General features: G+C 41.3%; 1 protein-coding gene across 3 annotated transcripts in view; it reads right to left on the bottom strand.

Annotated features, from left to right (window-relative positions):
• The window catches only part of rims1b (regulating synaptic membrane exocytosis 1b), a 117395-nt gene that overhangs the window by 43795 nt on the left and 60110 nt on the right, over window positions 1–13490 (bottom strand). For all 3 annotated transcript variants that reach the window (XM_052126032.1, XM_052126030.1, XM_052126031.1), the window contains exons 11-15: window positions 12720–12838; window positions 12438–12568; window positions 11365–11536; window positions 8703–8856; window positions 6642–6698 (exon numbers count right to left, since the gene is read on the bottom strand). In XM_052126032.1, the coding sequence (XP_051981992.1) occupies window positions 6642–6698; window positions 8703–8856; window positions 11365–11536; window positions 12438–12568; window positions 12720–12838 (633 nt within the window). The remainder of the gene's footprint in view (window positions 1–6641; window positions 6699–8702; window positions 8857–11364; window positions 11537–12437; window positions 12569–12719; window positions 12839–13490) is intronic.

The raw sequence follows: 13490 nt of genomic DNA, 5'->3' as shown, positions 1-13490 counted from the left end.
CTTCTGACGGTCATAAAAGCTGCCTCGTGTGCCTGGGCTGCAATCACATGCAGGCAGCATTTTATGAATGGTTCATGTTCTCAGTTCGAGAACATAGCCATGGCAACATTGCGGTCGCGGCTTTCTTTCCTTATGGGAGAAAGCCACTTCAGAAAAAATCCTGACCTCAAAAGTCTACAGCGCCACCGGACAGGCCGCCTCTGCTCTGCATGCCATGGCTCTCCTGCAATTTCACCAAGCCAAGACACTCAAAGATCTGCACCTGGGTAGTTCCAACCCCGACGTGCTGCAGGAACTGCGCTCTGCCACCGACCTCACTCTCAGAGCGACGAAGGTCACAGCGCAGGCACTCGGGCAGGTGATGGCCACCCTCGTGGTCCAGGAGCGTCACCTCTGGCTGAACGTAGTCGAGATGCGCGATGTTGACAAGGCACACTTTCTCAACGCCCCCGTCTCCCAGCTTGGCCTCTTCAGTGACACAGTCGACGACTTCGTCCAGCAGTTTCCAAGTCAGCGCGCCCCGCCTGCAGGCTAAACAACAGGCCTCAAACCGGGCCCAGCTCTCAGCCCCAGCATCAAGCATCTCGCAGGCGGCATATGCCCCCCACAAACCCACAAACCATGTGACAATCACCCCTTCTTGACATCAGACTTTCAACCCTTGGACAGACCTCTGCAGCAGGTGTCCAGACATGTTGTGGTGACTACAGACACCTCTCGACAGGGTCGGGGCGCCGTGTGTAATGGGTACGCCACCGCTGGCCTCTGGACAGGACCCCGGCAGCGTTGGCACATCAACTGCCTAGAGCTATTCACTGTATCTCTTGCCCTACGGAGGTTTCTCCCACTAATCCAGGGCAAGCATGTCTTGATCCGTATAGACAGCACCGCAACGGTAGCGTACATAAATCACCAAGGCGCTCTTGTCATATGTCACAACTCGCCCAAAATCTCCTCCTTTGGAGTCAGACGTGACTCAGGTTGCTGCGCACCACTCACATCCCTGGCAACTGCAACATGCTCCTCGCGACAGCACCTCCCTGGAAAATTCCCGAGGAAGGACCTTCTTTCTCATGGACGGGGCACCCTCTGACACCCGTGCCCAGACCTCTGGAACCTCCACATCTGGCCCCTGGACGGGATGCGGAAGATCTAGTTTATCTACCACCTGCAGTCGTAGACACGATCAACCAAGCCAGAGCTCCCTCCACCAGCCAACCTAAAGTGGCACTTATTCACGAATTGGTGTTCTTCTCGAGCCGAAGACCCACAGAGGTGCGCAGTTCGGTCAATGCTTTCATTCCTGCAGGAGAGGCTTGAGGGGAGGCTGTCCCCCTCCACCTTGAAGGTGTATGTAGCTGCTATTGCAGCCCACCACGACGCAGTAGATGGCAAGTCCCTAGGTAAGCACGACTTGATTATCATGTTCCTGAAAGGAGCCCGGGGACTGAACCCTCCCCGGCCTAGCCTGTTCCCCTCCTGGGATCTCGCTTCAGAGACCCCCCTTCGAGCCACTTGATTCAGTTGAGCTCAAGGCCCTCTCCCTGAAGATGGCCCTCCTGAACACATTAGCCTCCATCAAGAGGGTTAGGGACCTGCATGCGTTCTCTGTCAGTGACACCTGCCTGGATTTCGGTCCAGCACATACTCACATTATCCTGAGGCCGCGACCGGGCTACGTGCCCAAGGTTCCTACGACCCCCTTCAGGGACCAGGTAGTGAACCTGCAAGCAAGCTGCCCAGGGAGGAGGCAGACCCAGCCTTCTCGTTGCTGTGTCCGGTACGTGCTTTGCGTATCTATTTGGACCGCATGCAGAGCTCTAAATGTTCTGAACAGCTCTTTGTCTGCTTTGGCGGACGGCGGAAAGGGAACACGTCTCCAAACAGAGGTTAGCTCACTGGGTCGTTGATGCTATTTCCTTAGCTTATCACACCCAGGCTGTGCCCGCCCGATTGCGGGTTCGAGCACTTTCTACGAGAAGCCCATGGTACCTACTTAGCAGACATCTGCAGATCAGCGGGCTGGGCAACACCCAATACCGTTGCCAGATTTTACAATCTCAGGGTTGAGTCGGTCTCGTCCCGTGTTTTGTCAGGTCCGAGCCGGTAGAATTTGGTAACGTGACACAACCGACTGGGTGTGCCGCTTGCACACAGCGCCCTTCACCAAGTTGATCCAGTGCGCCTTCTATCCCAGGTTAGCCACTAAGCATTGCTCCCTGGATGTTCTCCTCCCTAGCCTTCTGGCCGGCGAATTTAGCAGTGCAATTCTGTACTGGGGTCGGGCTCCACAGGTTTATTTCCCTTCTCATGCAAACTCCTTGTGATGTATTTCCTGCGGTACGGTCCCCCTGTCGGCGGACACACGTTTCCCTTGGACAGCACTGCTGCCCCGGTCGCCGTGCTGTAGAGTCCCCCCTCATTAGGCTGGACCTACCACCATGCCATTTCCCACGTACCCTCGTGGTGTATTTGCTACATGTTACCTCCCCCTAGACTGGGCAGGATGTGGCCTCTGCAGGGTCTTTTCCCCCTGAAAGAATAGGACCGGGAAAGACCGCCTTCCCCGATGCGTTTCATAGCATTAAGATAGCCCCAACCGCTTCACGTCCTATGTGAGATACATAGTGAGAGAAAAGGCTGCGGCTGCCGGGCTTGCTCCCATGCTAGTCATTTAGCACCTGTTCCCCCCTCAGGGGTGCGGGGAACCTAAGGTCTGTATGTGACATCTCTTTGGGGGCGTTGGGGAGGGCTACGTGCCGCCGACACGGTTGCCTCTAGCACGCAGTAGCCTACTTGCACCTGTCTCGACAGTGCACGTAACACGGTCAGTGCGTGCCGTTTTTAGATGGGACCCCTTGTGTCACTTCATTCGACACAACGTCGAGTGAGTGACAGAAGGGGAACATCATGGTTAGTGTTGTAACCTCCGTTCCCCGAGGGAAAGAAGGAGACATTGTGTCCCTCCTGCCACAGCACTAGACCTACCACTGTAAACGGCTGTACCTTATTTTTGGCTCCTCAGTGCAAAATCCTGACTGGCACTCGCTGCCTCGCTTCCCTTTATACCCGTATGTCTGGGGCGGGGCATGCAAATTCTGTTTGCCAACTTGACATTGGCCTTTTTTTCAGGTTCAGAGGTACGTTTGGCATCTCAGGAAGACTCCTTGTGTCACTTCATTCGACACAACGCCTCATTCCTACCCTCGGGGAACGGAGGTTATATCAGTAACCATGACGTTTTCTTTTTATTTATTTATTTTTTTTATTTTATTGTACGTTGGCCCAGAAGTGCACAACACAACCAAATTAGTTGAAAACACAATGGAAATATGCCAAAACACAATGAAATTCAGCGACAGCACAGCTAAATTAACATACACACACACACACACACACACACACACACACACACATATATATATATTTATTAAGCACTGTATTTAAAGCTGTGTGGCAGTCCAGCTCAATGCATGAGAGATCATGTGGATGCTCGAAAGATGCAGAGAGCTGCTTGTCCTGCTGCAAGTCACTACAAGAGTTCCCTGGTCAACTTATCACAAGAGAACATTGACGGGATAACTAAGTGTTTCTCCTGATCACTTTGCCATCCGAACGGGGGCAACAACCTGCATACAGCCCATTTTCTGGGGAGCTGGACACCTTATAAGAGGTACTGTGACGTCATTTTCGCATCAAGTGCTGATGAAGTTATGTGCACTATGAAGTCAGGTATAAACCCAAACAGAGCACTTAAGGACAAATACGTTTTTCTCAGTTGTGTTGTGGCTTAATTTCATTGCTCTGTGTTTTTTCCTCAAGTTTCTTAACTTCGTTGTGTTTTCATCTTTTCTTTTCTAATTTGGTTGTGTTATGCACCCCTAAGCCACCAAAATTCAAGTCCTCAGTGTTGTAGTAAAAAAATTTAAATAAATAAATAAATAAATATCTGTGAAACATTGCCTGGATCAAAATCCTAGGATTTTCTATATCCAATATATATTTACAGTTTAAGAACAACATACTAAATTATTTTGTTGTGTTGTATCTTATTAAATTCGTCATGTTGTGGATAAATGTTATTGTGTTTTCAGCTTTAATTTGCTTTGCTAATTTGGTTTTGTTTTGCACCCCTCAGCCACCATAATTCAGGTGCTCAGTATTAACACTGACTGTAATAAAAAATTTCATAAATAACAAATATCTGTGAAACTCCATGACAAATTGGCAGTCACAAACATTGCCTGGCACAAAATCCTTGGATCTGTATCCAAGATACATTTGCAGTTTAAGAACAACATACACCAGGGGTGTAATGGTTGATCTCGATAGCAGGTCAAAAGGGAAAGAGAGTACAGAGAGAAACCACATAAATTACAAGAATCTTAAATATTGACTTTTTATTTCCTCGGTTCTGTAGCTGCACACTGTCTGAATAACAGGCATCTTATGTGTGTGCGTGCATTAGGTGCGCGTGTGCTCCGAGAGAGGATTTGCATCTGAATGTACAAACATGAAAAATTCTGCCAAAATTCCTGTCTTGGTAAGGAATTAATGTAAAAACGTAAGCTGTGTCTTAAGTAAATGTGAACAGTGGGACAAAAAAAGTTAATTTCTATTAAAATATCAGACATTTTGTCAAAATAAATTCTTGTCAAAGTTTCTTTGGTATTGCTCCCTACTGCTGAAATGTTGGTATTGTGGCAACACTGTTTACAATGTAGGCATATTTAAATTGTGCATGGTAGATCATACTATAATAACATAATGAAAAAATGTATCTCATTCTATTGAAATGTGAGCACCCCTGACATACACGGTTTAATGCAAGTCTGACCTCTTGCAGTACTCTATGTTCTTATCATTGGTTTAACATAAAATACATCTAAACATCTAAAGCTTCAAAATATCAGCCATAGCATAATGTTTTTTCAGAAAAATATATATTCTACAGCAAGCTTTTCTAAAGTCATGCAACAGAGCTAACATCAACTGTCATAAGACCCATAATAATTATGTTATATGCCGTAATACACTGTAATAACTGCTTAATAACCTCTTGCCATTCCAGCTTGAAAACAAAATTAAACAGGTCTTATGATGGTGATTAAAGTGTGTTATATGGAGAGAGTGATGACTTAGACAGCCATTCCTCCATAGTGTCCATGCATAGAGTTCATGTGAGATGTGTCTGTGGTTCAATTTAACATTGCTACAGCCCAGCATAGGGGGAGAGAGACTTATGTGCTTGGCAAACTAATCTGCTACTACGCTGTCATCTTTAGACAATTATGAGCAAAACCCACTTGTATATGAACTGTACTGCCAACGTTAGTATTCGTAGGTTTGTTCTAGCACACATACATTTTCATAGACACTGAAACTAACAATATAAGCATATTGACAATTGTATATGAACAACTATACAGATGTACAAATGTTTACAAATTTGTAGGTTCATAGAATATTAAATTAATAGGTTAATTAATTAATCACACACACACACACACACACACACACACACACACACACACACACACACACACACACACACACACACACACACACAAACACACAAATCAGTAAATGAGTGAAACACATATTTGTGTTTCATATTTGTTGAGGATTGATGATAATTCAAGTGCACATTACTTTTATTAGTCATATCTGGATTTAATTCATAAATACATATTCAATATAAACATTTCTTGGACAATGTTTCTCCATTTGCATGGAATTGAGTGTTGAGCAGTTCCAAAGATGTATACGTCTCTAAATAAAAGTGCTTATGTTTTAAATGCTGTCAATATGTTGATATGTTATCTGCAACCTAGTCTCATATAAAGAACATTACTTTAACTACATTTTTGCAAACTGAGTTTTACATGCGTCTTTTTATGTTTTGCTGCAGTTTTCTGGTGAAATTAACACTAGAGGCGCTGTAACAACTGTGCCTTTTATTCACTTCACACAAATTACAGGTACTATGGCTGTTTATGACTTTATAAACACATATTTTTTCACTCTATTACTCACACCCTGCTTAGTTATTAAATTTTTTTTTTTAACCCTAACGCATCATTTTAAAAACAAAAATTGTAATGCTTTTATTGCAGACCCACCTACATTAACACGTGTATTCGAACATGGTTAGTTTCCACACTAGCTCAACTGATAGATTATTGGACATTGGACTTCGAGACTGAGCCTCAAGCCCAGATGAGGACACTGGAAATGAAAGTGAAAATGAAGCAAAAGTGCCATAAAAGAAACATGAAATTACGTGGTTGTTTAGTAAATGTGGTTTTAATGCTGAATTTGCTTTTAAACACTATCGGTTAGGTTTAGGTCTTGATTTATAGTAAGGAAGTATGTTTCGTTAGATTAAAGTTTTAGGTTAGGGAGGTATGTTTTACTAATTTCATGAGATCAGGCTGGTTAAATGTTTGTTTCAGTGTCTATCCAAAAATAACAAAAGTACTGTATAATTACCTGTGAATACTAATGAGACCCATCTGATACCGCACAAGTAATGGGCTTGGAAGACCAGTATGAAAACAGCTATATAAGTGACATTAGCTGTCTCTCACCCTGTGCTGGGTTCCTACTTTCTGAACGGAGCAATCACTGCCCCCACCCACCTGAGGACACTACCGTTATACCATCATCATAATCTGTCTCAATGATGCGATGAGATCCTGAGACACACACACACACACAGCATATTCAACTGCTGAGCAAACATACAGAACAACATATAAATCAAATGCACAACATTGCACCTTGTACATCCTAACATTGACAGGGACCCCTGCTTTCAAAGCAACTGTGTAAAGGTGATGTGTGTAATTTTATCGATGTTAAGGTGCGTATGTTTCATAATGTCGACCAGGGGTGCCCTTCCCGTACAATGACGTAACTCACTGCAATGACGTAATTCCACCTTAGTATGATGCATCGTTGGAGAGATTAACTAGCTAGTCACAACTGTTTCCCAAAACTAGAGTAACTATGTCGCACATCCATCGTTCGTACCACAGTAGTTCAACAACATAGTGCTGTCGTTTATGACTTTACGCAGGGGGTGGAGTAATAACTTCTTGGAAAATGTAATAATTATAGCTAATTTACATGTACAGTACTGTGCAAAAGTTTTAGGTAATTGTGAAAAATGTTGCATAGTGAGGATGTCTTCAAAAATAATGAAATAAATAGTTTTCATTTATCACTTAATGTCATACAAAGTCCAGTAAACATAAAAAAAGCTAAATCAATATTCGGTGTGACCACCTTTGCCTTTAAAACAGCACCAATTCTCCTAGGTACACCTGGACACCGTTTTTCTTGGTTGTTGGCAGATTGGATGTTCAAAGATTTTTGAAGATTTCACCACAGTTCTTTTATCTATTTAGGCTCAATTGCTTCTGTCTCTTTGTGTAATCTCAGACTGACACGAAGTTTAGTAGGGGCCATGACATCTGTTGCAGGGTTCCCTGTTCTTCTCTTCTAATCTTTTCTATTTGCAAAAGTAATGTTTGGGAGTCTAACATTTATATTTCCTATTGACACACTAAATCTGAAGATATAAATAACCATCTTAAGACAAATGCCTTAAAATGTGCCTTAAACTTTTGCACAGTACTGTACACCAGAAAGACATTTAATGAGAAAAGGCTGCTGAAGACACAAAATTAGCATGCACCGTGTAATGATACCAATGCATTGCACTGCAATACTGGGGTTTCCCTCTACATCATACATTAGGGTTCCCCCGACTTGCTTAAGCACATACACACATGTGCACTTTTCAAATGGGTGCGTTCCATTGAGAAGTGATCTTCCCTATACCCTATTTCCTTCAAAGTCTTTACTATCTGCTCTGAGAGCAGAGGAGGGCTGAAAGATCTTGGGCTCCAAAATAAAAGTAATTTGGAACTGACTTTTTTTTAAGCCGTTTTAATTTAAAAGCTATTTTACATCATACCTATTATGATTGTTCTCCCTTTGAAGTGCCCTTCGGTGGCTGATTTATCCCATTTGGAATGCAGCCACAAATGCCACTTGTGCATTAACATGGACACAGAAGCCGTGTTCTCTAACAGAAGATGCATGTGTTAAAGCGCTTTCTCTTAACAGCCTTTTATCCCTTAAACGTCAGCATTTGCATAACATTTCAAAACAGTGCTTTCTTCAAAACCCCAGAATAAGCCATTTTCTTAAATGCATGTAAATGTGATAAAAGTCCTGAAAGAATGAAAGACATATGTGGAATAAATTATATAGAAGCCTCAGCTAAGTGAAATAATGTCCACACTAACAGCAAACTAACAAGGGACTATGCTTCTAAGCACAGATGGATAGCTGGTTTTGGAAAACCAAAAATAGTTGAACTATCTTGAAAGCGATGGAACTTGTGATCACAGTTGGTTAATAATGCTTTTGGGAAATGCACCCCAGTCCACCATAGTAACACTGGATCAACCAATGGGGCGAGTTTGGGGTGGCACTTTCTGTTTGTTCCACCAATGGTATTAGGAAAAATTGTCAAAAACCTTTTAGTCATTTTTGCGGTTTCATTTGGTGACATAAAGTGGCAGAGAAATTGCACACTTCATCTTTACCTTATGGGTTTTTTCTTTCACAAACACACACACACTGTACACACACACACACACACACATACTGAGTTAGCTTATACTTACTTTGCAGTTTCTTGCTGGGACTGTCTCCATGAAGATGTCTTCGGGGGAGGCAGGGGGAAGGCTGGGGCAGAGGGAGGGAGGACACATCATGGCTTTGCAGTTTGTACCAGTGAGGCTGGTCATCCAACAGAGCTGTCTCCAGTTCAATCAGAATCTGATGACAGTGTGAGAGAAGGAGAGAGACCGAGAGGGGAATTTGAACCATGAAAGAATAATTATTTGGAGGCCAATGGGATCTAAAGGACTGTAAGATATACATTGTACATGTGAAGAAAGTCTTTTTGAGAGCATATCCTCACCAGGGGCCTCGTGTATAAATTTGCACACAAGCAAAATGGGCTTCAAAAAGCACATACCTATTTTTCTAGCCAGTGGGATTTATAAAACACTTTTGTGCTTGAACATGCTTATTCATACTTCTACTGTATTGATGTTTTAAGCAATTCCACCAGCAAACTAGTTAGATGAACACAATGCTTATACAAATTAGGAGTTGGGAACCGGTAGCCAGTTTTTATTTAGAACCGGTTCCATTTTGTTTTTAATACAAGAAGTGAAATATATTCATGACTGTTGGTTACCGTGATGTTACCTCTTCCACCGATGCGGACAGAACACCGGACTAAAATTCTCTGACAGGGTTTCCTGTGCTAACATTCAGTAGCAGTGTGTAACATACAGTATAGCTAGACCAGTTTAGTCTGATTCTCACTCACAGGCAATTTAGTGTTTCCAGTTCACTGGATGAGTGAACTCACCTTCATGTTTTTTTCATTATTATGAGTAGCATCTTTTTAATTAGTAACTTAATGAAAATAAATTAAGTAATATCTTTATCATGTCTTGAACTGAACCATGACTTGTGAGGCTTATATGAGCGTAATTACTGGATGATTATTGACATTGTGTTGTTAAAAATGCACACTGAGATGTTCTGTATTAGTGGACTTAAAAAATATTATGAATACGATATCTAAATTAGCCCGTGTAAACACCTTTTGAAAGAATATGTTCTGTTAAAATAAGAAATGATCATCATTTTGTTACATGTTGCTAAGGGCAGTAAATTCAACATTAATTGCACTTATATATACTTTATTAAGAGGAATATGAATCGGAACCTGAATCACTAAATTCCTTATGATTCCCATCCCTTCTTTTCCTTTAATTTCCTAATGAGGTGAATCAAAACAGTGCATTTGCTATCTAATGCTGAACGTATATACTGCATATCTTACTTTGTTTTAAGCATAGATGGGGAAGCTACTTTAAACTGTAAGCTTTAGGCTACTCAAATGAATGAACTGAAATAGGCTGACAGCATTAAACTTTAACATATAAATGTTCCATAAATACAACAATACAAATAAAAAACACCTTAATTCATATAACTGAGCCAAAATATAGTGATGATGAACAGCAGCGCTTAACTAAATCAATTAGATACAAAGAAGACTAAGAATGGGATTTCTGTGCAGGAACTCAAATTAATTCCCAATTTTTTTTCATGGTCATCTGGTCACCTCAGTTCAGTTACTACCCAACACTATTTAAAAACAAACATGAACACACACACACACACACACACACACACACACACACACACACACACACACACACACACACACACACACACACACACACACACACATGTTGTGTTTCCATGTCTTATGGGGACTTTCCATAGACATAATGTTTTTTATAATGTACAAACTTTATATTCTATCCCCTAAACCTAACCCTACCCCTAAACCTAACCCTCACAGAAAACATTCTGCATTTTTACATTTTCAAAAAACATAATTTAGTATGATTTATAAGCTGTTTTCCTCATGGGGACCGACAAAATGTCCCCACAAGGTCCAAAATTTCGGGTTTTACTATCCTTATGGGGACATTTGGTACCCACAAAGTGATAAATACACGCTCACACACACACACACACACACACACACACACACACACACACACACACACACACACACACACACACACACAAAAAGACTAAGATCCCCCATTTAGCCTTAACAGACTGTAGGGGCAAGTGCTGTTAGCGAGCACCTATGAAGGCCAGAATGGTACACAAGGGGGCGGGTGGCCAGCACCACGCCCGACCGCATTTGTCTCCCCAGTGTCGATGTTATACACACTGCACCAGGTACTCATTTTAGGCTAAGTCGACCAAGGGGAGGCCCGGGACCGGTTCAGATAATCGTCACTGGTGTTGGCCATGAGCTGGAATCAAACTTGGGTTGCCAGGTTCGTAGTGTAGCGCAGAGCGCTAATCGCTACACTACGCTCCACACTACACACACACACGCGCATTCACACACGTGCGCGCGTTGGTCTACCTATCATTATGAGGACTTTCCACAGACGTAATGATTTTTATACTGTGCAAACTATAGATTCTATCCCCTAAACCTAACACAACCCCTAAGCCTAACCCTCACAAAAACATTCTGCATTTTTACATTTTCAATAAAACATCGTTTAATATGTTTTTTAAGCTATTTAAATTATGGGGACACTAGAAATGTCCTCATAAACCACATTCATAGCATAATACCCTTGTAATTACCAGTTTGTAACCTAAAAGAAGTGTCCTCGTAAACCACATAAACATGCCCACACACACACACACAATTTGAAATAGACACACCTCCCCCAGAAATTCACTCTCATCCTCCTGGACTCTGGGCTGGTCCCACACAGTAATCTCCAGCATGCGCTCTCTGAAGTCTCTGCGGTGGATGTGAGAGTAAAGGAACGTCTGGTTCCACTTTGGCTCTGCACTCTTCTTCACCGTCTTTGTCCTTCTCTTGCTCTTGTCACTAAGAGGAATGCAGTGTTTATAAGATTTTTATAAGTGTATGCTTATTTCTCATTCTTTTTACATTTATATTTAGAAACTCAGTGACACCTAAAATGGAACATGCAAGTGCATATGTACAGTATAGTGTAAAAAAATGTCTGTAATTTTAATGGTAAAAGAATGTAAAATTCCTATAGTAAAACATGTTAATTTGTTAACCTTAACATAGACAGTAACAAAGGATAATATATTTAACAAGACAATATATGTAATTTTACGGTACAATATTGTTTTTTAGATGTAAAAAGTATGATTAATTAATTAATTATTTTTAACAAGAGAATACATTTTACAGTTAAATGCTCTTAAAATAACATTCACAGAAGGCCTTGCGTGACCCATCACATTTCATCATATTTTATGGGAATAGTTTTGTTTCTTCTTATTTTTAATAGTAGTTATGTACATTGAGGTGTTCTGCGTTATATATTGTATAGTTTTGTTGAAGTTTATTGTTTTATTTTGTCACATGTATAGAGTTACGTCTGTTACCCTGATAGTGTTTGTGTGAGTGACACCGTACACTGTCTCTACATGTATACTAATCATTGCTTCTGGAAGGGACATTCTTGATGAACATTATGTCATTATGTGGCCATCTGTTGTTAATATGGTGTATAATAATACATTTTAAAGTGAAAAACAGACGTTTATAGTTCCAGAGGGTATTTAAAATGTATTTAATATAATAAGCAGTGAACTGTAAAATATATAGGCATCAAAATTACATTCCATAAAGCCTGAAACATGGTCACTGTATTTTTTTATCTTTCACATCCCACTTCTTGACACCCCTGGTTAGGATACTTGTAATGCTTAAAAATACATAAATATTGACTGTAATTTGCAAATGTACCTACCTTCTATCAGGAAGAAAATACATTTTTACGTAAGGATTTCTGGGTCGTCCATCAGGTCGAGGGGGCAGGTCTCGTGCTTGTAGGACATTGACAATAAGCTGATGGCCCACTTTATCATACCATAATTTTGCCTTGGTTAAAAGAAATAACACTTTCAAGTACTCGAAAAGGTAGCAAAGCACTGTTTAAGTATGAGCTACCACATGACTAACATGTCTCAACACCTTCCTCTTAAGGTGAGAATATTTCCTCTGTAAAGATTTTGTTTCTCTCCACACTTACTGACAGCTGGCCTGGTAGTACCAGAGGGAGATCTCGCAACACCCCAGGACTGGTGGGAGACATAACTGAGATGGATGGCCGGTCCATCTTTTGGGATTCATCTATAGAACTGGAACCAGCTGGAAGTTAAGACAGTTGACATGATAAAAATACATCTGTGCACACCAATTGAAATGCAGGCTTACTGATGAGATGTCTTAATCAACGACAAGAATAAAAAAGGAAGAAACAAAGAGTTAAAGGGTTAGTTGAACCAAAATGAAAATTCTCTCATCATTACCCTCATGCCATCCCAGATGTGTATGACTGTCTTTTCTTCAGCAGAACACAAATGAAGATTTTTAGAAAATATCTCAGTTCTGAAGGTGCCAAGTGAATGGGTGCCACAATTTTAAAGCTCCAAAAAGCACTCCAGTGGATTCATAAATGTCTTCTATAGGTGTGTATAAGAAATAAATCAATTTTTAAAACCTTTTTATTAAAAATGTAAAAAGAAACTTCCGAAAACTACCTCTCGCATGATGTAAGCATAAGCCTCGTTTGCATAGATATTCATACGTTGATACCTTATCAGCTGTTTCTATGGACCATGATACTGTTTCCACACAAAAGCCATATATGTAGTGGCAAGGAGCCAGAAGCTCGGTCTGAGGCATATCGTCCTTGCAATTGCATTCAAATTGATTCAGACAGCTCTCCTTGTTAACTGTTCCAAGATGGCACCACAGTTGATGTATCAAAGCAGCTGAATGAGGCATCTATGGATGAATA

The sequence above is a fragment of the Xyrauchen texanus genome, chromosome 5 (genome assembly GCF_025860055.1).
Source record: "Xyrauchen texanus isolate HMW12.3.18 chromosome 5, RBS_HiC_50CHRs, whole genome shotgun sequence".
NCBI lineage: Eukaryota > Metazoa > Chordata > Actinopteri > Cypriniformes > Catostomidae > Xyrauchen > Xyrauchen texanus.
This window is presented reverse-complemented; position numbering and strand designations above follow the sequence as displayed.